The sequence below is a fragment of the Nerophis ophidion genome, linkage group LG11 (assembly GCF_033978795.1).
Source record: "Nerophis ophidion isolate RoL-2023_Sa linkage group LG11, RoL_Noph_v1.0, whole genome shotgun sequence".
Lineage (NCBI taxonomy): Eukaryota > Metazoa > Chordata > Actinopteri > Syngnathiformes > Syngnathidae > Nerophis > Nerophis ophidion.
Genome location: NC_084621.1, coordinates 17,329,045 through 17,355,847, shown reverse-complemented (window position 1 = coordinate 17,355,847; position 26,803 = coordinate 17,329,045). Strand labels below are relative to the sequence as shown.

Genomic DNA, 26,803 nt, shown 5'->3' with positions numbered 1-26,803 from the left:
CAGTTCGTCGCTACATCTGTAAGTGCAAGTTAAAGCTCTACTATGCAAAGCGAAAGCCATTTATCAACAACATCCAGAAACGCCGTCGGCTTCTCTGGGCCCGAGATCATCTAAGATGGACTGATGCAAAGTAGAAAAGTGTTCTGTGGTCTGACGAGTCCACATTTCAAATTGTTTTTGGAAATATTTAACATTGTGTCATCCGGACCAAAGGAGAAGCGAACCATCCAGACTATTATCGACACAAAGTTCAAAAGCCAGCATCTGTGATGGTTTGGGGGTGCATTAGTTCCCAAGGCAGGGGTAATTTTCGCATCTGTGAAGGCACCATTAATGCTGAAAGGTACATACTGGTTTAAGAACAACATATGCTGCCATCCAAGCGCCGTCTTTTTCATGGACGCTCCTGCTTATTTCAGCAAGACAATGCCAAGCCACATTCAGCCCGTGTTACAACAGTGTGGCTTCGTACAAAAAGAGTGTGGGTACTTTCCTGGCCCGCCTGCAGTCCAGACCTGTCTCCCATGGAAAATGTGTGGCGCATTATGAAGCGTAAAATACGACAGCGGAGACCCCGGACTGTTGAACGACTGAAGCTCTACATAAAACAAGAATGGGAAAGAATTCCACTTTCAGAGCTTCAACAATTAGTTTCCTCAGTTCCCAAACGTTTATTGAGTGTTGTTGAAAGAAAAGGTGATGTAACACAGTGGTGAACATGCCCTTTCCCAACTACTTTAGCACATGTTGCAGCCATGATATTCTAAGTTAATTATTATTTCCCAAAAAATAACAACAGTTTATGAGTTTGAACATCAAATATGTTGTCTTTGTAGTGCATTCAACTGAATATGGGTTGAAAAGGATTTGCAAATCATTGTATTTTGTTCATATTTACATCTAACACAATTTCCAAACTCATTTGGAAACGGGGTTTGTATTTGGGATGATTTTAGGGCTTAGCACGTCAGACATGACTGGGATGTGTCTGCTCCTGCTTTCTTTCTGTCTTGCATCAGTCAATAAACTTGCCTTGTTTTCTCTCTGCAATGTTGGTCTATTGTGACAAGGCGGGGCTTTGAGGTGAAACACATACCTTTTATTCGGACTAGAAAATATCTTTGTCACCACTGGAACATGTTTTCAGATGGACACGGAGTGCTGGCGCTTTCTTTTAAAACAGAAGGGTATGACAACCCTAAAACATGTTAACAAACACGTGATATGTCTTCAACAAGTGAACAAAACAGAAGCGTATATATGTTTAAGACATTGTAGGAAATACAATAGGGAATTACTGAGGAATAAGTTAGTGAAAGAGAAGATCAGGCTAGTTGTGGAATATTGCAATCAGAACACGTAGGATACAAAGCATTATATACCTATTTATAAAAGACTTGAGTTAAATAAAGTAATTTAGAGTAGGTTCCACCTTTGTGTCAGTAGGTGGTGCTAATTTAATTATATAGACCGCCACACATTCTGCAAATATTGAAAAATTGATAGTATTGCAAAAATTAAAACGGAAAAAACATTTTAAAAATGGATCGGTTCGCAGCCGAGTGTGAAGCGACCGGAATGAGAATCAGCACCTCCAAGTCCGAGTCCATGGTTCTCGCCCGGAAAAGGGTGGAATTCCATCTCCGGGTTGGGAAGGAGACCCTGCCCCAAGTGGAGGAGTTCAAGTACCTCGGAGTCTTGTTCACGAGTGAGGGAAGTGTGGATCGTGAGATGGACAGGCGGATCGGTGCGGCGTCTTCAGTAATGCGGACGTTGTACCGATCCGTTGTGGTGAAGAAGGAGCTGAGCCGGAAGGCAAAGCTCTCAATTTACCGGTCGATCTACGTTCCCATCCTCACCTATGGTCATGAGCTTTGGGTCATGACCGAAAGGATAAGATCATGGGTACAAGCGGCCCAAATGAGTTTCCTCCGCCGTGTGGCGGGGCTCTCCCTTAGAGATAGGGGGAGAAGCTCTGCCATCCGGGAGGAACTCAAAGTAAAACCGCTGCTCCTCCACATCGAGAGGAGCCAGATGAGGTGGTTCGGGCATCTGGTCAGGATGCCACCCGAACGCCTCCCTAGGGAGGTGTTTAGGGCACGCCCAACCGGTAGGAGGCCACGGGGAAGACCCAGGACACGTTGGGAAGACTATGTCTCCCGGCTGGCCTGGGAACGCCTCGGGATCCCCCGGGAAGAGCTAGACGAAGTGGCTGGGGAGAGGGAAGTTTGGGTTTCCCTGCTTAGGCTGTTGCCCCCGCGACCCGACCTCGGATAAGCGGAAGAAGATGGATGGCATTTTAAAAAAGTGGAATGGGGTGAAATCTAATGAGAAAAAGTGGCAATGTTGACACAAAGATGCCATGCAGGCAGTTTTTTTTCCCTTTTGTCTTTATTTTCTTCTTTTTTCCATTGCTCAAAAAAAAGGACCAAGAAATCTATGTTATAATGAATTATTACTTAAAAAATATTACTTTAAAATGTTTTATGACAAAAGAGCATAAAACACACAAAATAATAGCTCAAACTTAAAATCGAGGGATATAACGGAAGTTGATCTTGAAATTTAAGTGTTAATAAGTTTAAAAAAAAAAACTAATAAAAATGCATCACTTTATGAGTGGGGAACCTTTCGGATCTCAAATATATTTAGTAGGATTTTATTTAACATTTCAATGTGATTACTCCAAAAATATTAAAAAATGCTTTATGCCAGAAGGGCTTAAAAAAAAAAAAAAAATAATAGTTCAAACTTAAAATCGACAGATACATCGGAAGTTGATCTTGAAATTTAAGTGTTAAAAAGTTTTTAAAAAACTAATAAAAATGCATCACTTTATGAGTGGGGAACCTTTTGGATCTCAAATATATTTAGTTGGATTTTATTTAACATTTCAATGTGATTACTCCAAAAATATTAAAAAATGCTTTATGCCAGAAGGGCATAAAAAAAAACCAAAATAATAGTTCAAATTTAAAATCGACAGATATATCGGAAGTTTATCTTGAAATTTAAGTGTTAAAAAGTAAAAATAAACTAATAAAAATGCATCACTTTATGAGTGGGGAACCTTTTGGATCTCAAATATATTTAATAGGATTTTATTTAACTTTTCAATGTGATTACTCAAAAATATTAAAAAATGTTTTATGCCAGATGGGCATAAAAAAAAACTAAATAAGAGTTCAAACTTAAAATCGACAAATACATCGGAAGTTGATCTTGAAATTTAAGTGTTAAAAAGTTTTTAAAAAACTAATAAAAATGCATCACTTTATGAGTGGGGAACGTTTTGGATCTCAAATATATTTAATATGATTTTATTTAACTTTTCAATGTGATTACTCAAAAATATAAAAAAATGTTTTATGTCAGAAGAGCATAAAACAAACAAAAAAAATAGTTCAAACTTAAAATCGACAGATATATCGGAAGTTGATCTTGAAATTTAAGTGTTAAAAAGTTTAAAAAAACTAATAAAAATGCATCACTTTAGGAGTGGGGAACCTTTTGGATCTCAAATATATTTAATAGGATTTTATTTAACTTTTCAATGTGATTACTCCAAAAATATTAAAAAATGCTTTATGCCAGAAGGGCATAAAAAAACCCAAAATAATAGTTCAAACTTAAAATCGACAGATGCATCGGAAGTTGATCTTGAAATTTAAGTGTTAAAAAGTTTTAAAAAAACTAATAAAAATGCATCACTTTATGAGTGGGGAACCTTTCGGATCTCAAATATATTTAGTGGGATTTTATTATACTTTTCAATGTGATTACTCAAAAATATTAAATAATTAAAATCAATGGTGTTCTGCATTATTGATCCTATCTATCTATCTATCTATCCATCTATCTATCTATCTATCTATCTATCTATCTATCTATCTATCTATCTATCTATCTATCTATCTATCTATCTATCTATCTATCTATCTATCTATCTATCTATCTATCTATCTATCTATCTATCTATCTATCTATCTATCCATCTATCTATCTATCTATCCATCCATCCATCCATCCATCCATCCATCCATCCACCCATCCATCTAAATACTGCATATTTTAGTTTTACTATAAAAAACAAAGTTGTCTTTGACAGAAAAGGCATTAAACCTTATTTGTTTTTACTTTATATCAACCTCAAGTTGATATAGAGATTTACTGTAAGCATTAAATAAAATAATAATAATAACAATTTGACTTATTTTTAACATTTTAGTGATTGAGACCCTCTATGCTCCCCAGGAGCCCTAAGGATTTAAAAAAAAATCTATGTATTTTGTTATGGTTTGAAAATGAAAAATATCAAAATGGCCCTCGCATGCTTAAATTTTTCCGTGTGCGGCCCTCTGTGGAAAAAGTTTGGACACCCCTGGTATAGATTAAAAGGACTGGGTTAATTAAAAGACTATAGTGTAGGTTCCACCTCCATGTCAGTAGATGGCGCTAATGCGCAGCAGAAGGCTGCCTGCCAGCTGCCATTACAGCAAAGAAGAAGAAGCAGGGGAAAAAAAAGAATAGCCTAACTGACGGAGAAGGTCTAAACGTGTAGTTTGTGTTTGATGAATTACTGCACATTTACGTCGTAAACCTGTAGTTTGTGTTAGCGCATACATGTACACATTCATGGCGTAGAATAGATTCAACCTTGTTAGTTGTATTCGGACACGTCAGTCTGAACATCTCTTGCTAGCTTAGCTTGCTATTTAGCTTAGCTTGTTAGCTGCTAAAGTAATCAAAACATCGCCTAGGAAACATCAAATGTCAGCCTAAGGTGTTGGCTTTGTGTGAACATGTCAGCCTAAAGTCTTGGCATTGTGTGAAGATGTGTGAAAGAAGGATGGCAAAGTACGAGGCGGAAGTTTGTCCAACAAAAGAGGAGAAAGATCAACTCCTGGACGCTGTCTTCCAAAAACATCAACACACAACAGGTTTGTTTACTTGTTTTTTACACTTGTCAGCACAAATGTACAAACCCCGTTTCCATATGAGTTAGATGTAAATATAAACTGAATACAATGATTTGCAAATCCTTTTCAACCCATATTCAGTTGAATATGCTACAAAGACAACATATTTGATGTTCAAACTGATAAACTTTTTTTTGTGCAAATAATCTCTAACTTTAGAATTTGATGCTAGCAACACGTGACAAAGAAGTTGGGAAAGGTGGTAATAAATACTGATATAGTTGAGGAATGCTCATCAAACACTTATTTGGAGCATCCCACAGGTGTGCAGGCTAATTGGGAACAGGTGGGTGCCATGATTGGGTATATAAGCAGCTTCCATGAAATGCTAAGTAATTCACAAACAAGGATGGGGTGAGGGTCACCAAATGATAAGCAAATTATCAAACAGTTTTAGAACAACATTTCTCAACGAGCTATCGCAAGGAATTAAGGGATTTTACCATCTACAGTACGTAAAATCATCAAAAGGTTCAGAGAATCTGAAAAAATTACTGCACATAAGCGATGATTTCTGGACCTTTGATCCCTCGGGCGGTACTGCATCAAAAAAACGACATCAGTGTGTAAAGGATATCACCACACGGGCTCAGGAACACTTCATAAAACCACTGTCAGTAACTACAGTTGGTCGCTACATCTGTAAGTGCAAGTTAAAACTCTACAATATAAAGCAAAACCCATTTATCAACAACAACCAGAAAAGCTGCCGCCCGAGCTCATCTAAGATGGACTGATGCAAAGTGGAAAAGCGTTCTGTGGTCTGACAAGTCCACATTTCAAATTTTATTTGGAAACTACGGACGTGGTGTCCTCCGGAACAAAGAGGAAAATAACCATCCAAATAGTTATCGGCGCAAAGTTCAAAAGCCAGCATCTGTGAAGATATGGGGGTGTATTAGTGCCCAAGGCATGGGTAACTTACACATCTGTGAAGGCAACATTAATGCTGAAAGGTACATACAGGTTTTGGAGCAACATATGTTGTCATCCAAGCAACGTTATCATGGACGCCCCTGCTTATTTCAGCAAGAAAATACCAAGCCACGTGTTACAACAGCGTGGCTTCGTAGTAAAAGAGTGCGGGTACTTTCCTGGCCTGCCCGCAGTCCAGAGATGTCTCCCATGGAAAATGTGTGGCGCATTATGAAGCGTAAAATACGACAGCGGAGACCCCGGACTGTTGAACGACTGAAGCTCTACATAAAACAAGAATGGGAAATCATTCCACTTTCAAAGCTTCAACAATTAGGTTCCTCTCTTCCCAAACGTTTATTGAGTGTTGTTAAAAAAAAAAAAGGTGATGTAACACAGTGGTGAACATGCCCTTTCCCAACTACTTTTGCACGTGCTGCAGCCATGACATTCTAAGTTATTATTATTTGCACAAAAAAAAATAAAGTTTGAGTTTGAACATCAAATATCTTGTCTTTGTAGTGCATTCAATTGAAAATGGGTTAAAAATGATTTGCAAATCATTGTATTTTGTTTATATTTACATCTAACACAATTTCCCATCTCATATGGAAACGGGGTTTGTATTTACAGTAGGTGTTGTTACACACAACAGGCTTGTTTACTTGTTTTTAACACTTGTTAGCACACATGTATTTACAGTAGGTAGTGTTACACACAACAGTTTAGTTTACTCTCACATATGTAGATTTGTTTTTAGCACACAAGTATTTACAGTAGGTGGTGTTACGCAGAACAGGTTAGTGTACTCTCACATATATAGATTAGTTCTTAGCGCAGATGTATTTACAGTAGTCATCGCGTGGTTTACTTGTATTATTTCGGAGGAATCAACCCTGAGGCATCTGACTCCGGTAAAGTTATAAAGAGATTGGCACATTGAGAGACAATAGCTCAACAACGAAACATCTTTAATGCACAAATAGTACTTCTTTGTGACCATAGCAATACAGACAATGAGCTACAATACAATGATAACAATACAATACAATGACACCAATACAATACAATTCAATAACAACATACTAATTAGGGGTGTAACATTACATGTATTTGTATTGAACCGTTTCGGTACGGGGGTTCCGGTTCGTTTCGGAGGTGTACCGAACGAGTTTCCACAAAAACATATGAAGTAGCTGCCTAAGCTAAAGACTTAACAAGCTGCTCTGCTTTCTACCTCTGTCTCCTACACAGCACCCAGCATTGTCCCACCCACACAACCATCTGATTGGTTACAATGATAGCGGTAACAGCCAATCAGCAGTTGGTATTCAGAGCAGTAACAGCAAATCAGCAGTGCGTACTCAGAGCGCATGGAGTCAGTGCTTCTGCGGTGGGGTTAGCAGATAGGTGTTTAGCAGGTGAGCATAAGGCAGCATACTCTCCTCAAATGATAATAAACACCTCCCAGTCAACTACTAGTAACATCCCTAAAAGGCAATACCACCATCCCTTGACCCATATCAGTTCGAATACCGGGAGAACCAATCGACCGAGGACACCATCGATATTGTAATCCATAGGCCTTTGGAACATCTTGAACTTAAGGACACTTATTCAAGACTTCTCTTTGTCGATTTCAGCTCAGCATTTAACACAATAAGGCCAAACAGACTCAGATCTAAGCATCACAACCTTGGTCTGAACACCTTCCTCTGCAACTGGATTTTGGACTTTTTAACAAATCGCACACAGTACGTGAAAATAGGTGAGCACATTTCTGCCACGCTCATCATCAACACCGGTGCCCCACAAGGTTGTGCTGTGCTCTTCACCCTCCTCACACATGACTGCATAGCCTCTTCAACATCCAACCTCACTGTCAAATATGCCGACGACACCACGGTGCTTGGGCTCATCAGCAACAATGACGAGACAGCATACAGGGCAGAGGTCCAACAGCTGGCTTCTTGGTGTGCTAAAAACAACTTTGTTCTTAACACTAACAAAACCAAAGAACTAATTGTAGACTTCCGCAGGAAATGTCAGAAAGAACACCCTCCACTTGTAATTAATAATCTCGTAGAAAGGGTCAAACAATTCCAATTTTTAGGGGTGACCATCACAGAAGATCTATGCTGGGACATTAACTGCTTCTACAGTCGGAAAGGCCCAACAACGTCTTTTCTTTCTAAAGGAAACTAAAATGCGCAAACATTCCGCAGAAATCAATGATAAAATTCTACAACTGTGCCACCAGCAGTGTCCTCAACTACGGCTTTTTAGTGTGGTTCGCCAGCTGCACTAAAGCAAACCAACAGGCCCTCCAGCGAGAGGTTAAAACGGCAGGGAAAATCACAAGGACTATACTCCCAGAGATGAGTGCCATGTACACAGCTCGCTGCTTAAAGCGAGTACGCAACATCCTGAAGGACAAATACCAGGACAAATACCATCCAGCACATGGCCTCTTCAACCTGCTACCCTCTGGAAGGAGGTACAGATCGATTCGCGCCAGGACCACCAGAATGTCTCACAGTCTGTATCCCCAGGCTGTGAGACTGCTAAATGAACAGCCTGCCCCTTTACTGCCCCCGACCATCTTATTACCTCACTCTTCACCACCTCAATAATTGTGCTCTGGACATTGCATTGCTGCAGCATCAATGCAACACCCATTAGACATCTGACTGTCCCCCCCACGTCCCTCTATACGTGTTCTCATAAACAAATGCTAAGCTTAACTGTTAACTATGGTCAACCTGCACATCAATGCAGTTTCTATGCCGCTGGACAAAGCTCAAACGAAATCTCGATGACATGTATGACTTAAGTGTTATTTACGACAATGACAATAAAGGAATTGATTGATTGATTGATTGATTGATTATGAGCCCGTTGACCTTCTAGAAACAAACTGCAGCTCAGCTGGCTTGAGGTGAAGGGTAATTAACTTTTAGCGTAACGTTAGCTCATTTTGCGGTGTGTGTGTTAGCTCATTGTGCTGTGTGTGTGTGTGCTAGTGACATAATAATGTAACTGCATCATTAAGCCTACATGAACTCCACGGTGTTCAGGGATGAATAGTATCTCCTATTGCTATTGTACTATTTTTTCCAGCAATAGTTACATTAGTCATTAGTAATGTAGCAGCCTAGTTTTGAATGGCAGGGTCCCTGCTATGACATGTTGATAAAAATATAACATTTACACGATATAAATCATCTACAGGCTTCCCAAATGCTGTAATAAATTAAGCATGATGAGTTGACTTGAAACTGTTTAATGTTGCCCTTTTTATATGTAGAAGAAAAGTTTTGTCATTTTATTTAACCTGCGCAACAAGTTGAGGCAGTTTAATGTGGATTAACGTGGGCAGAATTATTATAGTGTTCCCAGTGTTAAAAGGATAAAGTCATTGTTTACAAATTTGGTAAATATATAACCGAAAAAACTATATTTTGTTGTTTTCTTACTGTACCGAAAATAACCCGAACCGTGACCTCTAAACCGAGGTACCTACCGAACCAAAAATTTTTTGTACTGTTACACCCCTAATAGTAATGCAGACAATGAGCTATACAAAACAATGAAAACAATACAATACAATGACAATGTAGTAATGCAGACAATGAGCTACAATGTAACAACAACAATACAATACAATTGTAATCAATATAATTGATAGTTGCGTGGCTAATTGCACTTCCTGGAACTGACCAACATGCATCAGTCAGTGAAAGTAAACATTTATTGTCAATCAATCTTTAAAGGCCTACTGAAACCCACTACTACCCACCACGCAGTCTGATAGTTTATATATCAATGATGAAATATTAACATTGCAACACATGCCGATACGGCCTTTTTAGTTTACTAAATTACAATTTTAAATTTCCCGGGAGTTTCGTCTTGAAAACGTATAATGGTGACGTGTACGCAAGACGTCATGGGTTTAAGGAAATATAAGCGCTGCACACACACACAGCTAAAAGTCGTCTGATTTAACCGCATAATTACACAGTATTTTGGAGACCTGTGTTGCTGAATCTTTTGCAATTTGTTCAATTAATATTGGAGAAGTCACAGTAGAAAGATGGAGTTGGGAAGCTTTAGCCTTTAGCCACACAAACACACAGTGATTCCTTGTTTAAAATTCCTGGTGGTGAAGCTTTACTATGGATCAGCAAACATAAATCAAGGCGGAATGTCAACCAGCAGGTTTCATGAGAAAATTGTGGTAAAAAGTCGCTTCTTACCGGAGAAAAGCAGAGCTTGTGCCGTCTATAAAGCTGCCGTCGACTTCCCTGAGACATTGGCGTCAACACACCCGTGGACGTACACCTCCGACTATCAGGTACTATTTAACTCACTAAAACACTAGCAACACAATAGAAAGATAAGGGATTTTCCAGAACTATCCAAGTAAATGTCTCTAAAAACATTCTAGTCCGTCGCTATCAATATCCTCAAACACAAATCTTTCATCCTCGCTCAAATTAATGGGGAAATTGTCGTTTTCTCGGTCCGAATAGCACTTTTTGTTGGAGGCTCCCAGTAAAAACAATGTAAATATGTGAGGAGCCATCACACGTGTGACGTCATCGTCTGAGACTTCCGGTAGAGGCAGGGCTTTTCTCTTAACACCGACAGTTGCAAACTTTATCGTGGATGTTCTCTACTAAATCCTTTCAGCAAAAATATGGCAATATCGCGAAATGATCAAGTATGACACATAGAATGGACCTGCTATCCCCGTTTAAATAAGAAAATCTCATTTCAGTAGGCCTTTAAATGATAAAAAGAACTTTCCTTCAGCGTGTGGTAGATGGCCGCCAAGTGACTGTGCTCTAAAGACGAATTGTTGATGGACATACTCCATACAAACACCACCTAGAAAAAGCAAGTTTTGTAAGAGTTCCTTTTGGCCCAGGCAACAAAATGGCCGCCAAGAAAACGATTTGTGGTTATTTCAACAGATGTCCAACAGGCTCACCTCATGAATGAAGAAGAGGAGGAGCCACACTCCCCCCACATCAAGGAGGAAGAGGAGGACGTGTGGATCAGTCAGGAGGAGGCCGATCTCAGCAAGTTTCCCCTGACTCTTGTGTCTGTGAAGACTGAAGACAAAACACCTGAGTCCTCCCAGCTTCATCACAGTCCAGGTAAGGAGAACATCCAGGTAGTGTTTCATTCTCATCACAGTCCAGGTAAGGAGAACATCCAGGTAGTGTTTCATTCTCATCACAGTCCAGGTAAGGAGAACATCCAGGTAGCATTTCATTAATCATCACAGTCCAGGTAAGGAGAACATCCAGGTAGTGTTTCATTAATCATCACAGTCCAGGTAAGGAGAACATCCAGGTAGCGTTTCATTCTCATCACAGTCCAGGTAAGGAGAACATCCAGGTAGCGTTTCATTCTCACTCTTCAGTTTGTTTTGGAAGACCTACAGTGGGGCGAAAAAGTGTTTAGTAGTCAGCCACCGATTGTGCAAGTTCTCCCACTTAAAATGATGACAGAGGTCTGTAATTTTCATCATAGGTACACTTCAACTGTGAGAGACAGAATGTGGAAAAAAAAATACAGGAATTCACATTGTAGGAATTTTAAAGACTTTATTTGTAAATTATAGTGGAAAATTAGTATTTGGTCAACTATTCAAAGCTCTCACTGATGGAAGGAGGTTTTGGCTCAAAATCTCACGATACATGGCCCCATTCATTCTTTCCTTAACACGGATCAATCGTCCTGTCCCCTTAGCAGAAAAAGAGCCCCAAGGCATGATGTTTCCACCCCCATGCTTCACAGTATGTATGGTGTTCTTGGGATGCAACTCAGTATTCTTCTTCATGGTGTTCTTGGGATGCAACTCAGTATTCTTCTTCCTCCAAACACGACGAGTTGAGTTTATACCAAAATGGATACATGGATGATACAGCAGAGGATTGGGAGAATGTCATGTGGTCAGATGAAACCAAATTAGAACTCTTTGGTATAAACTCAATTCGTTGTGTTTGGAGGAAGAAGAATACTGAGTTGCATCCCAAGAACACCATACCTACTGTGAAGTATGGGGGTGGAAACATCATGCTTTGGGGCTGTTTTTCTGCTAAGGGGACAGGACGATTGATCCGTGTTAAGGAAAGAATGAATGGGGCCATGTATCGTGAGATTTTGAGCCAAAACCTCCTTCCATCAGTGAGAGCTTTGAATGGTTGACCAGATACTTATTTTCCACCATAATTTTACAAATAAATTCCTCCAATGTGAATTCCTGGATTTTTTCCCCACATTCTGTCTCTCACAGTTGAAGTGTACCTATGATGAAAATTACAGACCTCTGTCATCATTTGAAGTGGGAGAACTTGCACAATCGGTGGCTGACTAAATACTTTTTTGCCCCACTGTATGTCCTCACGTCTAAGTAGACTTCCTAATCATTTCAATTGAAAGCCTAATTTCAATCAAAATCTGGTAAGAAATCTGAGATACGTCCTTGAAAGGTCTATAAAAATTCTATGAAGATGGTTTTATTTGAAATAACTGCAGAATGTATGGATCATGCCTGTGTTGCAGTGGATATTAGGGAAGACCACACACAGCAGAGTTATTTGTGGAAGTCTTTGCACTATGTTGACCTCTGTCACTTTACCTGCTCTTCTTCCCAAACTCTTCACTTTTCTTACAAAACTAATTTGCACTATGCCGACCCTTTGCGTCAGTTTACATGGCCTACCACTTGGTTGCTGTTGTTCCCAAACTCTTCACTTTTCTTAGAATAAAGTTGACTTTGGAATATTTAGGAGCCAGAAAATTTCAGGACTGGATTTGTTGCACCAGTGGCATCCTATGACACTTCCACGCTGGAAATCACTGAGAGCGGCAAAATTCTTTCAGAAATGTTTGTAGAAACAGTCTCCTTGCCTAAGTGCTTGATTTGATACACCTGTGATTAGTGATTAGGACACCTGATTCTCATCATTTGGATGGGTGGCCAACATACTTTTGGCAATATAGTGTATGTTTGAAGCCTTTATCTTATCCGATAAATGACAGAGTTGGACGTTTCTATGGTAATAATGAGACGGTAAAAGACTGTTATTGATCTGATGTTGATGTGCTAGTACCTCATTTGTGGGTGATGCAGTATTTCCTTTGTGGGTGATGCAGTATGTCCTTTGTGGGTGATGCAGTATGTCCTTTGTGGGTGATGCGGTATTTCCTTTGTGGGTGATGCAGTATTTCCTTTGTGGGTGATGCAGTATTTCCTTTGTGGGTGATGCAGTATTTCCTTTGTGGGTGATGTAGTATGTCCTTTGTGGGTGATGCAGTATTTCCTTTGTGGGTGATGCAGTATTTCCTTTGTGGGTGATGCAGTATTTCCTTTGTGGGTGATGCAGTATTTCCTTTGTGGGGGATGCAGTATTTTCTTTGTGGGTGATGCAGTATGTCCTTAGTGGGTGATGCAGTATGTCCTTATGATGCAGTATTTCCTTTGTGGGTGATGCAGTATGTCCTTAGTGGGTGATGCAGTATGTCCTTATGATGCAGTATTTCCTTTGTGGGTGATGCAGTATTTCCTTTGTGGGTGATGCAGTATTTCATTTGTGGGTGACGCAGTATTTCCTTTGTGGGTGATGCAGTATTTCCTTTGTGGGTGATGCAGTATTTCCTTTGTGGGTGATGCAGTATTTCCTTTGTGGGTGATGCAGTATTTCCTTTGTGGGTGATGCAGTATGTCCTTTGTGAGTGACGCAGTATTTTCTTTGTGGGTGATGCAGTATGTCCTTAGTGGGTGATGCAGTATTTCCTTTGTGGGTGATGCAGTATTTCCTTTGTGGGTGACGCAGTATTTTCTTTGTGGGTGATGCAGTATTTCCGTTGTGGGTGACGCAGTATTTTCTTTGTGGGTGACGCAGTATTTTCTTTGTGGGTGACGCAGTATTTTCTTTGTGGGTGACGCAGTATTTTCTTTGTGGGTGATGCAGTATGTCCTTAGTGGGTGATGCAGTATGTCCTTATGATGCAGTATTTCATTTGTGGGTGATGCAGTATTTCCTTTGCGGGTGATGCAGTATTTCCTTTCCGGGTGATGCAGTATTTCCTTTCCGGGTGATGCAGTATTTCCTTTGTGGGTGAAGCAGTATTTTCTTTGTGGGTGATGCAGTATGTCCTTAGTGGGTGATGCAGTATTTCCTTAGTGGGTGATGGAGTATTTCATTTATGGGTGATGTAGTATGTCCTTTGTGGGTGATGCAGTATTTCATTTATGGGTGATGTAGTATGTTCTTTGTGGGTGATGCAGTATTTCATTTATGGGTGATGTAGTATTTCATTTGTGGGTGATGTAGTATGTCCTTTATGGGTGATGCAGTATTTCATTTGTGGGTGATGTAGTATGTCCTTTGTGGGTGATGCAGTATTTTCTTTGTGGGTGATGCAGTATTTCATTTGTGGGTGATGTAGTATGTCCTTAGTGGGTGATGCAGTATGTCCTTATGATGCAGTATTTCCTTTGTGGGTGATGCAGTATTTCATTTGTGGGTGATGTAGTATGTCCTTTGTGGGTGATGCAGTATGTCCTTTGTGGGTGATGCAGTATTTTCTTTGTGGGTGATGCAGTATTTTCTTTGTGGGTGATGCAGTATTTCCTTTGTGGGTGATGCAGTATTTCCTTTGCGGGTGATGCAGTATTTCCTTTCCGGGTGATGCAGTATTTCCTTTCCGGGTGATGCAGTATTTCCTTTGTGGGTGACGCAGTATTTTCTTTGTGGGTGATGCAGTATGTCCTTAGTGGGTGATGCAGTATTTCCTTAGTGGGTGATGCAGTATTTCCTTTGTGGGTGATGCAGTATTTCATTTATGGGTGATGTAGTATTTCATTTGTGGGTGATGTAGTATGTCCTTTGTGGGTGATGCAGTATTTCATTTGTGGGTGATGTAGTATGTCCTTTGTGGGTGATGCAGTATTTTCTTTATGGGTGATGCAGTATTTCATTTGTGGGTGATGTAGTATGTCCTTTGTGGGTGATGCAGTATTTCATTTGTGGGTGATGTAGTATGTCCTTAGTGGGTGATGCAGTATGTCCTTATGATGCAGTATTTCCTTTGTGGGTGATGCAGTATTTCCTTTGTGGGTGATGCAGTATTTCCTTTGTGGGTGATGCAGTATGTCCTTTGCGGGTGATGCAGTATTTCCTTTGCGGGTTATGCAGTATTTCCTTTGCGGGTGATGCAGTATTTCCTTTGCGGGTGATGCAGTATTTCCTTTGTGGGTGACGCAGTATGTCCTTAGTGGGTGATGCAGTATTTCATTTGTGGGTGATGTAGTATGTCCTTAGTGGGTGATGCAGTATGTCCTTATGATGCAGTATTTCCTTTGTGGGTGACGCAGTATTTTCTTTGTGGGTGATGCAGTATATCCTTAGTGGGTGATGCAGTATTTCCTTAGTGGGTGATGCAGTATGTCCTTATGATGCAGTATTTCCTTTGTGGGTGATGCAGTATGTCCTTTGCGGGTGATGCAGTATTTCCTCTGCGGGTGACGCAGTATTTTCTTTGTGGGTGATGCAGTATTTCCTTTGCGGGTGACGCGGTATTTTCATTGTGGGTGATGCAGTATTTCCTTTGCGGGTGACGCAGTATTTTCTTTGTGGGTGATGCAGTATGTCCTTTGCGGGTGATGCAGTATTTCCTTTGCGGGTGACGCAGTATTTTCTTTGTGGGTGATGCAGTATGTCCTTTGCGGGTGATGCAGTATTTCCTTTGCGGGTGACGCAGTATTTCCTTTGTGGGTGATGCAGTATGTCCTTTGTGGGTGACGCAGTATTTCCTTTGTGGGTGATGCAGTATTTCATTTGTTGGTGATGTAGTATGTCCTTTGTGGGTGATGCAGTATTTTCTTAGTGGGTGATGCAGTATTTCCTTTGTGGGTGATGCAGTATTTCCTTTGTGGGTGATGAAGTATTTTCTTAGTGGGTGATGCAGTATTTCCTTTGTGGGTGACGCAGTATTTCCTTTGTGGGTGACGCAGTATTTTCTTTGTGGGTGATGCAGTATTTCTTTTGTGGGTGACGCAGTATTTTCTTTGTGGGTGATGCAGTATTTTCTTTGTGGGTGATGCAGTATTTCTTTTGTGGGTGACGCAGTATTTTCTTTGTGGGTGATGCAGTATTTTCTTTGTGGGTGATGCAGTATTTTCTTTGTGGGTGATGCAGTATTTCCTTTGTGGGTGATGCAGTATTTCCTTTGTGGGTGACGCAGTATTTCTTTTGTGGGTGACGCAGTATTTCCTTTGTGGGTGATGCAGTATTTCCTTTGTGGGTGATGCAGTATTTCCTTTGTGGGTGACGCAGTATTTCTTTTGTGGGTGACGCAGTATTTCCTTTGTGGGTGATGCAGTATTTCCTTTGTGGGTGATGCAGTATTTCCTTTGTGGGTGATGAAGTATTTCCTTTGTGGGTGACGCAGTATTTTCAGACCACAGTCGGGTCACGTTTGACTGTTATTTGAAGAAGAAGGTGACGTTGTCTGTTCCTGGGCACCTTGGGTGTTTTCTCCAGCCTGACACTGCTGCCAGTTTCTTTCTTCAGCTCACTTCTGCAGTGCAGACTGAAATGAGCACTTTTGCCTCTTCTGACACAGAGCAGCTCATGGGCTCATCTGTTTCTGTTTGCACCAATGTGCTGGATAAGTTTTCTCCCCTGAAAGAGATCCAAACATGAGGCGTGGCTCAATGACGTCAGGCGAGTGTGGTAAGACAGAACGCAGAACAGGCAGATCGGTGCGGTGTCTTCAGCAATGCGGATCCTGTATCGGTCCGTTGTGGTAAAGAAGGAGCTGAGCCGGAAGGCAGTCTTTGGTTTGGCTTTGGGTGTGATATTGGGACTTTCTGGTACACAATTCAAGTGTGGAGAAGAACCATGCCACCAACTCTGGGGAGAGGGTACAAGTCCTTCCTGGTTCCTTTGTACAACGGTCTTGGGTCAACAGGAAAGCGCATCCTCCAGCGGTTCTTTTTCAGCACCATCACCACAGCAGAGGCCCCGGGGCTGTCAGAGGGCTCTATTTTCCCGTCTTTTGTCAATTATTAGCGCGCCCATAAATGATTTGGCACGCTGTTGGAGAGGACGTTGGCGCTGTTTGTTCGCCGCTTCTCCACCCGAACATTAAAACATTTACTTTGACTGACAAGATGACATAATTGGGGTCACCAACCTTTTTGAAACCAAGAGCTACTTCTTGGGTACTGATTAATGCGAAGGGCTACCAGTTTGATACACACTTAAATAAATTGCCAGAAATAGCCAATTTGCTCAATTTACCTTTAATAAATAAAAATAAACAATAAATAAATATATATATATATATATAAAAATGGGTATTTCTGTCGGTCATTCCTTTTACGGAAGGTTTTTTGTAGAGAATAAATGATGAAAAAATCACTTAATTGAATGGTTTAAAAGAGGAGAAAACAGGAAAAAAAAAACTTTAATTTAATTCTGAAACATAGTTTATCTTCAATTTCGACTCTTTAAAATTCAAAATTCAACCGAAAAAAATAAGAGAAAAACTAGCTAATTCGAATCTTTTTGAAAAAATAAAAAAATAATAATTTATGGAACATCATTAGTAATTTTTTCCTGATTAAGATTAATTTTACAATTTTGATGACATGTTTTAAATAGGTTAAAATCCAATCTGCACTTTGTTAGAATATATAACAAATTGGACCAAGCTATTATTCTAACAAAGACAAATCATCATTTCGTCTAGATTTTCCAGAACAGAAATTATAAAAGAAATTCAAAATACTTTGAAATAAGATTTAAAATTGATTCTAGAGATTTTCTAGATTTGCTAGAATATTTTTTCGGAATTTTAATCATAATAACTTTGAAGAAATATTTTACAAATATTCTTTGTCGAAAAAACAAGGTAAAATGAAGAATTAAATTAAAATGTACTTATTATTCTTTACAATGAAAAAATTGTATTTACCTGAACATTGATTTAAATTGTCAGGAAAGAAGAGGAACAAATTTAAAAGGTAAAAAGGTATATGTGTTTAAAAATCCTAAAATAATTGTTAAGGTTGTATTTTTTCTCCAAAATTGTCTTTCTGAAAGTTATAAGAAGCAAAGTAAAAAAATGAATGAATTTATTTAAACAAATTCTATTTGAGTTTTGTCTCTTTTAGAATTAAAAATGTTGAGCAAAGCGAGACCAGCTTGCTAGTAAATAAATACAATTTAAAAAATAGAGGCAGCTCACTGGTAAGTGCTGCTATTTGAGCTATTTTTAGAACAGGCCAGCGGGCGACTAATGTGGTCCTTACGGGCGACCTGGTGCCCGCGGGCACCACGTTGGTGACCCCTGTCCTACGCCATACGCATTAATGTCTGGTGCAAATACAGTAAGTGTTTCTTGGGTTCAATGTTACCTTATATCTATGTTATTAATAATAATTAATGATATTTATCTTTGTGGAAACACTGATCATCTTAATTACTTCTCACAATAAATATATATAGAAACAGATAAATACACCCCCCCACCCCCCCGAAAAAAAAAGGGTATTTCTGTCTGTCATACATTTTTTTTCTTTCTACGGGAGATTTTTTTGTAGAGAATAAATGATGAAAAAAACACTTAATTGAACGGTTTAAAAGAGGAGAAAACACGAAAAAAATGAAAATTAAATTTTAAAACATAGTTTATCTTCAATTTTGACTCTTTAAAATTCTAAATTCAACCGAAAAGAAGTTACTAATTTGAATCTTTTTGAAAAAAAAAAAAAAAAAAAAAATTATGGAACATCATTTGTCATTTTTCTTGATAAAGATTAATTTTAGAATTTTGTCGACATGTTTTAAATAGGTTAAAATCCAATCTGCAATGTGTTATAATATATAACAAATTGGAACAAACTATACTTCTAACAAAGACAAATCATTATTTATTCTAGATTTTCCAAAACAAAATTTTTAAAAGAAATTCAAGACTTTGAAATAAGATTTATATATGATTCTACAGATTTTCTAGATTTGCCATAATATTTTTGGGGAATTTTAATCATAATAAGTTTGAAGAAATATTTCACAAATATTCCTCGTCGAAAAAAACAGAACATAAAATGAAGAATTAAAACATAATTTATTTATTATTCTTTACAATAAAAAAAAATATTTACTTGAACATTGATTTAAATTGTAAGGAAAGAAGAGGAAGAAATTTAAAAGGTAAAAAGGTATATGTGTTTAAAAATCCTAAAATCATTTTTAAGGTTGTATTTTTTCTCTAAAATTGTCTTTTTAAAAGTTATAAGAAGCAAAGTAAAAAATATATGAATTTATTTAAACAAGTGAAGACCAAGTCTTTAAAATATTTTCTTGGGTTTTCAAATTCTATTTGAGTTTTGTCTCTCTTAGAATAAAAAAAGTCGAGGAAAGCGAGACCAGCTTGCTAGTAAATAAATACAATTTAAAAAAATATAGAGGAAAAATATAGAGGCAGCTCACTGGTCAGTGCTGCTATTTGAGCTATTTTTAGAACAGGCCAGCGGGCGACTCATCTGGCGTTGGTGACCCCTGCATTACAGGGTCCCCTATTTATATTTCATGTAGTCTATAATGGTTGATACATCTGAGTTCAAATTTATTGTCTATGTTTTGCAGACATCCAGCAGATGATCGGACTTGAAGAACAACATGAGGATTCACAGCCAGACCATTTTCAAGACGGACAGAATGATCCACATTTGAAAAAGGAAGAGGGGGAGCCACTGTCCCCACATATAAAAGAGGAAGAGGAGCATCCACAGTCCCCAAGTGTTAAAGTGGAAGAGGAGGAGCCACAGGCATCCTGTGTTAAAGAGGAAGAGGAGGAAGTGTGGATCAGTCAGTGTCTTGTAGGCCAGGAGGAGGCTGATCTCTGCTATTTTCCACTGACTGTGAAGACTGGAGACCATGGAGAGAAACCACCTGAGTCCTCCCAGCTTCAGGAGAGCAAGGCCTTGGAAGCTTCAAGCTGCATGACCCCAGAAGCTGACGGAGGATCACCAGCAGACCAGACGTTCGCGCCACTGTCAGATAGCGACGACGCCGCCCCACACCTGAACATAAAGATGGGATCACACAGGAGAACACACAGAGGGGAAAAACCCTTTAGTTGTTCAGTTTGTGGTAGAGGATTCTCTGACAAAAGTAATATGAAATCACACATGAAAACACACACAGGAGAAAAACCCTTCAGTTGTTCAGTTTGCGGTAAATTGTTCTCGAACAAACGCAATATGCTCATACACATGAGAAAGTACACGGGAGAAAAACCCTTCAGTTGTCCAGCGTGCAGTAAAACATTTTCCAGCAAAAGTATTTTGGCCGGACACATGGGAACGCACACGGGAGAAAAACCTTTCGGTTGTCCAGTCTGCGGTAACGCATTTTCTCGGAAGGCTCACCTGAAGAATCACCTGAGAACACACACGGGAGAAAAACAATTCAGTTGTTCGGTTTGCTGCAAAAGATTCTCTTCCAAAAGTAATTTGAACTCGCACATGAAAACACACTCCGTAGAAAAGCCCTTCGCTTGTGTCGTCTGTAGGAAAGGCTTTGCCGTCAAATATAATTTAGCTCGACATATGAGAGTACACACGGAATAAAAACATGTCCGTTCTCTTCTAAAAGTAATGTGAACTCTCACACTCGAGAAAACCTGTTGCTTGTTCAGTTTTGCAGAAGGGTTTGTTGTAAAACCCTGTTTGACTTTCCATGTGAGAATACACACAGGAGAAAAACCTCGTGGCTGCTCAATGTGCGGCTAGAAACCGATGGAGTAAGGTCATTAGCAAATACAAAAGTACAAATGAAGTAGAACAATAGTACCTTTTATGTAAACACTTTCCAAGGTTACAACGACAGGGTTTGTCCCTTTTTAGGCTCGTGTGGTTTGAGTTTTGGTTTATTTTCTTGTAAGTTGCTCGGTTTTTTCTTTTTTGTTTTAAATGTCTTTTCCGTTCGTCACACATTTCAATTGTACTGATTTGCAAAGAACCATTATTTTGTTCTTCCGGTGCACTAGCAGAGGTTTTGTTAGTTTGGGAGGTTCTACAGCTGGCTTTGTTTTGTATCGTTTTATTGTCTGTTAGTCCTGGATGTACGGCACGGTTCTGACATCTTGAATGTCAGCCTGGTGACTAAGATCCTCAGAACAGATGCTGGTGTAGGACCATCCTTTCCATGCATTAAAGGCCGACTGAAATGAGATGTTCTTATTAAAACGGGGATAGCAGGTCCATTCTATGTGTCATACTTGATCATTTCGCGATATTGCCATATTTTTGCTGAAAGGATTTAGTAGAGAACATCCACGATAAAGTTCGCAACTTTTCGTCGCTAATAAAAAAGCCTTGCCTGTACCGGAAGCAGCAGACGATGTGCGCGTGACGTCACGGGTTGTGGAGCTCCTCACATCTGAACATTGTTTACAATCTTTGCCACCAGCAGTGAGAGCGATTCAGACCGAGAAAGCGACGATTTCCCCATTAATTTGAGCAAGGATGAATGATTCGTGGATGAGGAAAGTGAGAGTGAAGGACTAGAAAAAAAAAATACAATACACCGCCTCCCACCTACAGCTTTCTTCTTTGACGTCTCCATTATTCATTGAACAAATTGCAAAAGATTCAGGGACACAGATGTCCAGAATACTGTGGAATTATGCGACGAAAACAGACGACATATAAATGTGAACGATGCTGGAACAAAATGTTCTCTACAATGTGTGACGTCGAGCGCACGCGTCATCATACCGCGACGTTTTAGCATGATACTTCCGCGCAAAATTTAAAATTGCAATATAATGAACTAAACTGTCCGTATTGGCATGTGTTGCAATGTTAATATTTCATCATTGATATATAAACTATCAGACTGCGTGGTCGCTAGTAGTGGGTTTCAGTAGGCCTTTAAAAGAGGGATTTCTCAAATTATTCTTTCTTCTATTTTCACGACTGCATGGGAACTCCTAGAAAGATTCATTTATAATTGTTTATCAAAATGTAACTATAGATGTCAACATTGTGTACGTGCTAAAGGATTCGTTTATGATTGTTGCCTTCGGTAGAAACGTTTAGGTTTTGCTCACATTTGATTTCTTCATTTAGACTTGCTGAGTTGGTGCTTGTAGCCAAGATAATGACTTCAATTGGTAATAATAAAAGTTAAAAGTATATCAAACCTTTTAAACCTTGGACTGGACTGTGAGCTACTTTCCTCATCGTCATACTTGCCAACCTCCGATTTCGGGAGGTGGGGGTTGGGTTGGGGGCGGGGTCGTGGTTAAGGGGTCAAGTATTTCATATATATATATATATATATATATATACACAATACATATATATATAAGAAATACTTGACTTTCAGTGAATTCTAGCTATATATATATATAGATATATATAAAGAAATACTTGAATTTCAGTGTTCCTTTATTTACACATATACACACACATAACACTCATCTACTCATTGTTGAGTTAAGGGTTGAATTGTCCATCCTTGTTCTATTCGCTGTCACTATTTTTCTAACCATATGCATGTACAGTAGATGGCAGTATTGTCCTATATAAGAGTGTCACGACATTGCTGTTTACGGCAGACAAACTGCTTTACGGTAGACGAAAACGTGACTGCTGTTGTTGTGTGTTGTTTCCGCGCTGGGAGGATGGTAATGAAACTGCCTAACAATAAACCCACATAAGAAACCAAGAACTCGCCCTCGATCATTCTACAGTTGTAACGTCATTGAGCAGGCACGCTGTGTATATTGTGGGAAAGCGGACGTCACTCAAGTCCGCATGGAGCTGGAGGGGGCGTGGCCTCCAGCTCCGCCTCAATTTCTGGAGATTTTCGGGAGAAAATTTCTCCCGGGAGGTTTTTGGGAGAGGAGCAGAATTTCGGGAGTCTCCCGGAAAATCCGGGATGGTTGGCAAGTATGCTCATCGTTATGTAAAATCTCGCACTTTTCGATCCTTTTTAAGAACCTCTGGAGGAACTCTGAAGAACCGCGTATCCCTCTTGCGATTTGAACGGTTCATGCAGCCAAGAAACAAGACAAGCATGGGGGAATTTTACTGTGAAAAACTTGCTTAATGGCGCAGAGTAGCCATTGAAAAAAGCTATCTTGACCACCACACATACTGATTGGGCGAGATGTGATGTTACTAACATCTCAGCGATATTCCAGCCTTAATTCAAAACCCAAGAAGAAATACAGCTGTTTGTAATCCTACCTTTAACCAGCAGGTGGCGCATGATTGAAGCTTTGGAGAGTTCTCAAGCAATTGGTTGAATGAAGCTTCATGTGACCATCACTGGTGTTATTTAATAGTATGAAATAACACAATATGATGATCATAGAGAACTTACATTTGCTACCTGCTAGCAGGCTAACGATAGCGCGTTAGCTTTGGACAACTTTTCGGGTAAATTAGAGTTATAAAGTGTTATATATGACCCCGTTAGCTGTAGTTTGTCAATAACTTAATAATGACAACACAACATCCGGATTCCCATCATGCATTGCTTCAAAACTACAGCAAGTAGTAATGTATTACGAGACACTTTACCTTTTTGTTTTTTTTTACACAGTCTGTTAAGAGTTACCGTATTCCCTTTAAATGCCGCCTGGGCGCTAATTAATTTAAAACCTCTTCTCACTCCGGCGTTTACCAAAGGCATGCGGTAAATTTAGGCCTGCGCTTATAAATTTGAGTGTGATGTGAGGATATCATCACAAAAGCACATTTAATAAAACAACTTTATTATGGTCTTTACTTTACTTATAAATGAAGTCCATGCGCAGCTCCTTCTGAGAAAAAGCACTGATAACTTGTTTATAGAAGTCTTCCTTATCTTTCTTCAGTTTTAAAAGTCTCTCTGTCTCGATGGAGATCTTCCTTTATTACCTCCTGCTTCGATTGAAAGTCCAGTTTAGAAAACTGTTTTATTTTAGATATGTAATCCTCCATGTTAAAAGTGCAAGCGAGAGGAAAAAATAAACGATCGCTGCTCACTCTTGCTGCTTGTTGTCACTTCTTTTGCAGCCGAGTAGTCGCAAGAAGGATCACTAGCGCCCTCTACCACCAGGAGGCGGGATTTATTTAATGACTCATATTTGCCACACGCAGCTACGGTATATTAATAAAACATAGCTGATTACTGTTCTTTTTAGCATATTCAATAGCTGGGACCTTAAATCCTACTGAATAGCTCTTAATCTTCTTCCCTTTATGCGATTTCAAATGATTGAAATCAGCCTCCTCCATTTTGAAAATGACAGGTGAAGTGTCACTAGTGACGTGACGAATTTGACCGGGTGGAAATTCTAGGCATATGCTAATTATTTTGCGAAACGAGTTTGACCCGGTGTTAATCCTGAGCCGACGGTTATGCTAAGCATGAGCTAATTATTTTGCGAAACGAGTTTGACCCGGCAGTAATTCTAGGCAGGTGCATACTATATACCCGGCGGCAATTCAAGGAATTACGGTATTTTAGATATGTAATCCTCCATGTTCTCCTGCAGCCGAGTAGTCGTAAGAAGGATCACTAGCGCCCTCTACCACCAGGAGGCGGGAGTCATTTAACGACTCATATTTGACACACGCAGCTATGGTATATTAATAAAACATAGCTGCTTACTGTTCTTTTTAGCATATTCAATAGCTTGGACCTTAAATCCTACTGAATAGCTCTTAATCTTCTTCCCTTTATGCGATTTCAAATGATTTTGAAAATGATGACAGGTGAAGTGTCACTCGCGACGTGACGAGTTTGACCCGGTGGAAATTCCAGGCATATGGTAATTATTTGGCGAAACGAGTTCGACCCGGCGGAAATTCTAGACATGCGCTAATAAAAATAATATTTTGCGAAACGAGTTTGACCCGGCGTTAATCCTGAGGCGGCGGTAATGCTGAGCATGTGCTAATTATTTTGCGAAACTAGTTTGACCCGGCAGTAATTCTAGGCAGGCGCATACTATATACCCGGCGGCAATTGAAGGAATTACGGTACGCAACATAACTCTGAGATGAGGTTAATCGGCCTGCCCCGTGACCACACCCATGGGGATTATTCTTCCCCCGTTGGTTTGGGTTCGCTGAACATAGTCTATAAGTTCAGGCGATTTGGAGGATGGCGCTCAACAGAATGTTCAATCTCACGGTCTTCGCTGGGTGACTCTGGAACAGCCGTGGGTGTTGGAACATCCATCACAGGATCTTGTAGTGAAGAGTCGGAAGCAGAAGTCTCACCAGTAGATTCCGTTGCTCTTCGGGGTGGTGTCAGCAGGAGATGGGGTGTGCTGAACCCTGACTCATTGGGAGTATCCATGGAAGGCTGGTTGGTGGTCGATGCTTTCGCTTGAAGAAGTTGATGGACGTGTCTTTTCCACACCAGTCCACACTGTAGTTGCAGGGAGCCGACTGGGGCCAGTTCTGAGGTTCCTTGTCAAAACAGGCCCATCCGGAGAGAAGACTTTTTCTTTAGCCCTCTGCATTCTTTGTTGAATCTGTTTCTCCTGTTGATGATGCTGACCAGCACAATTCGCCCAGAGTTTGTTCGGAGGTAACACTTTATTGATGTCCAACCATCTTCTTATGGTCCATTTTGCTCTGGATGACATAAGATCCCAGCTCAATCAATCAAGATCGGAAGCTTGTTATATTCATCATTGCAAGTACAAACCCCGTTTCCATACGAGTTGGGAAATTGTGTTAGATGTAAATATAAACGGAATACAATGATTTGCAAATCCTTTTCAACCCATATTCAGTTGAATATGCTACAAAGACAACATATTTGATGTTCAAACTCAAACTTTTTTTTTTTTTTTGCAAATAAAAGTTAACTTAGAATTTCATGGCTGCAACACGTGCCAAAGTAGTTGGGAAAGGGCATGTTCACCACTGTGTTACATCACCTTTTCTTTTAACGACACTCAATAAACATTTGGGAACTGAGGAAACTAATTGTTGAAGCTTTGAAAGTGGAGTTCTTCCCCATTCTTGTTTTATGTAAAGCTTCAGTCGTTCAACAGTCCGGGGTCTCCGCTGTCGTATTTTACGCTTCATAATACGCCACACATTTTCCATGGGAGACAGGTCTGGACTGCAGGCAGGCCAGGAAAGTACCCGCACTCTTTTACTACGAAACCACGCTGTTGTAACACGTGGCTTGGCATTGTCTTGCTGAAATAAGCAGGGGCGTCCATGATAACGTTGCTTGGATGACAACATATGTTGTTCCAAAACCTGTATGGACCTTTCAGCATTAATGGTGCCTTCACAGATGTGTAAGTTACCCATTTATTGGGCACCAATACACCCCCATACCATCAAAGGTGCTGGCTTTTGAACTTTGCGCCTATAACAATCTGGATGGTTATTTTCCTCTTTTTTCTGTAGGACACCACGTCCTCTGTTTCCAAATATAATTGGAGATGTGGACTCATCCGACCACAGGACACTTTTCCACTTTGCATCAGTCCATCTTAGATAAACTCAGGCCCAGCAAGGCGGGCGGCGTTTCTGGGTGCTGTTGATAAATGGGTTTGGCTTTACATAGCAGAGTTTTACCTTGCACTTACAGATGTAGCAACCAACTGTAGTTACTGACAGTGGTTTTATGAAGTGTTCCTGAGCCCATGTGGTGATATCCTTTACACACTGATGTCGGTTTTTGATGCAGTACCGCCTGAGGGATCAAAGGTCTGTAATATCATTGCTTATGTGCTGTAAATTATCCAGATTTCCTGAACCTTTTGATGATTTTACGGACCGCAGATGGTAAAATCCCTAAATTCCTTGCAATAGCTCGTTGAGAAATGTTGTTCTAAAACTGTTC

The 26,803-nt window shown here is 39.8% G+C and overlaps 1 protein-coding gene across 4 annotated transcripts; it reads left to right on the top strand.

The window, feature by feature from the left end:
• Nucleotides 1-4,461: 4,461 nt before the first annotated feature.
• On the top strand, nt 4,462-22,666 carry LOC133561708 (zinc finger and SCAN domain-containing protein 2-like). 4 transcript variants are annotated; one of them, XM_061915176.1, is made up of 5 exons: nt 4,462-4,940; nt 7,149-7,315; nt 7,538-7,662; nt 10,874-11,059; nt 19,574-22,666. In XM_061915176.1, the coding sequence occupies exons 4-5, from the start codon at nt 10,894-10,896 to the stop codon at nt 20,557-20,559; spliced, it is 1,152 nt and encodes a 383-aa protein (XP_061771160.1). In that variant the 5' UTR covers nt 4,462-4,940; nt 7,149-7,315; nt 7,538-7,662; nt 10,874-10,893; the 3' UTR covers nt 20,560-22,666. The 4 variants fall into 4 exon arrangements, with proteins under 4 accessions (XP_061771160.1, XP_061771161.1, XP_061771158.1 ...); XM_061915177.1 differs by lacking the exon at nt 7,149-7,315; XM_061915174.1 differs by lacking the exon at nt 7,538-7,662.
• Nucleotides 22,667-26,803: the final 4,137 nt, after the last annotated feature.

Coding starts and splice junctions, on each gene's coding strand:
- LOC133561708 (XM_061915174.1), top strand. CDS start 7,192: ATGATAGCGGTAACAGCCAATCAGCAGTTGGTATTCAGAGCAGTAACA. Junction 7,316..10,873: donor AGCAGATAGGTGTTTAGCAG/GTGAGCATAAGG, acceptor TTATTTCAACAG/ATGTCCAACAGGCTCACCTC. Junction 11,060..19,573: donor CCAGCTTCATCACAGTCCAG/GTAAGGAGAACA, acceptor TATGTTTTGCAG/ACATCCAGCAGATGATCGGA.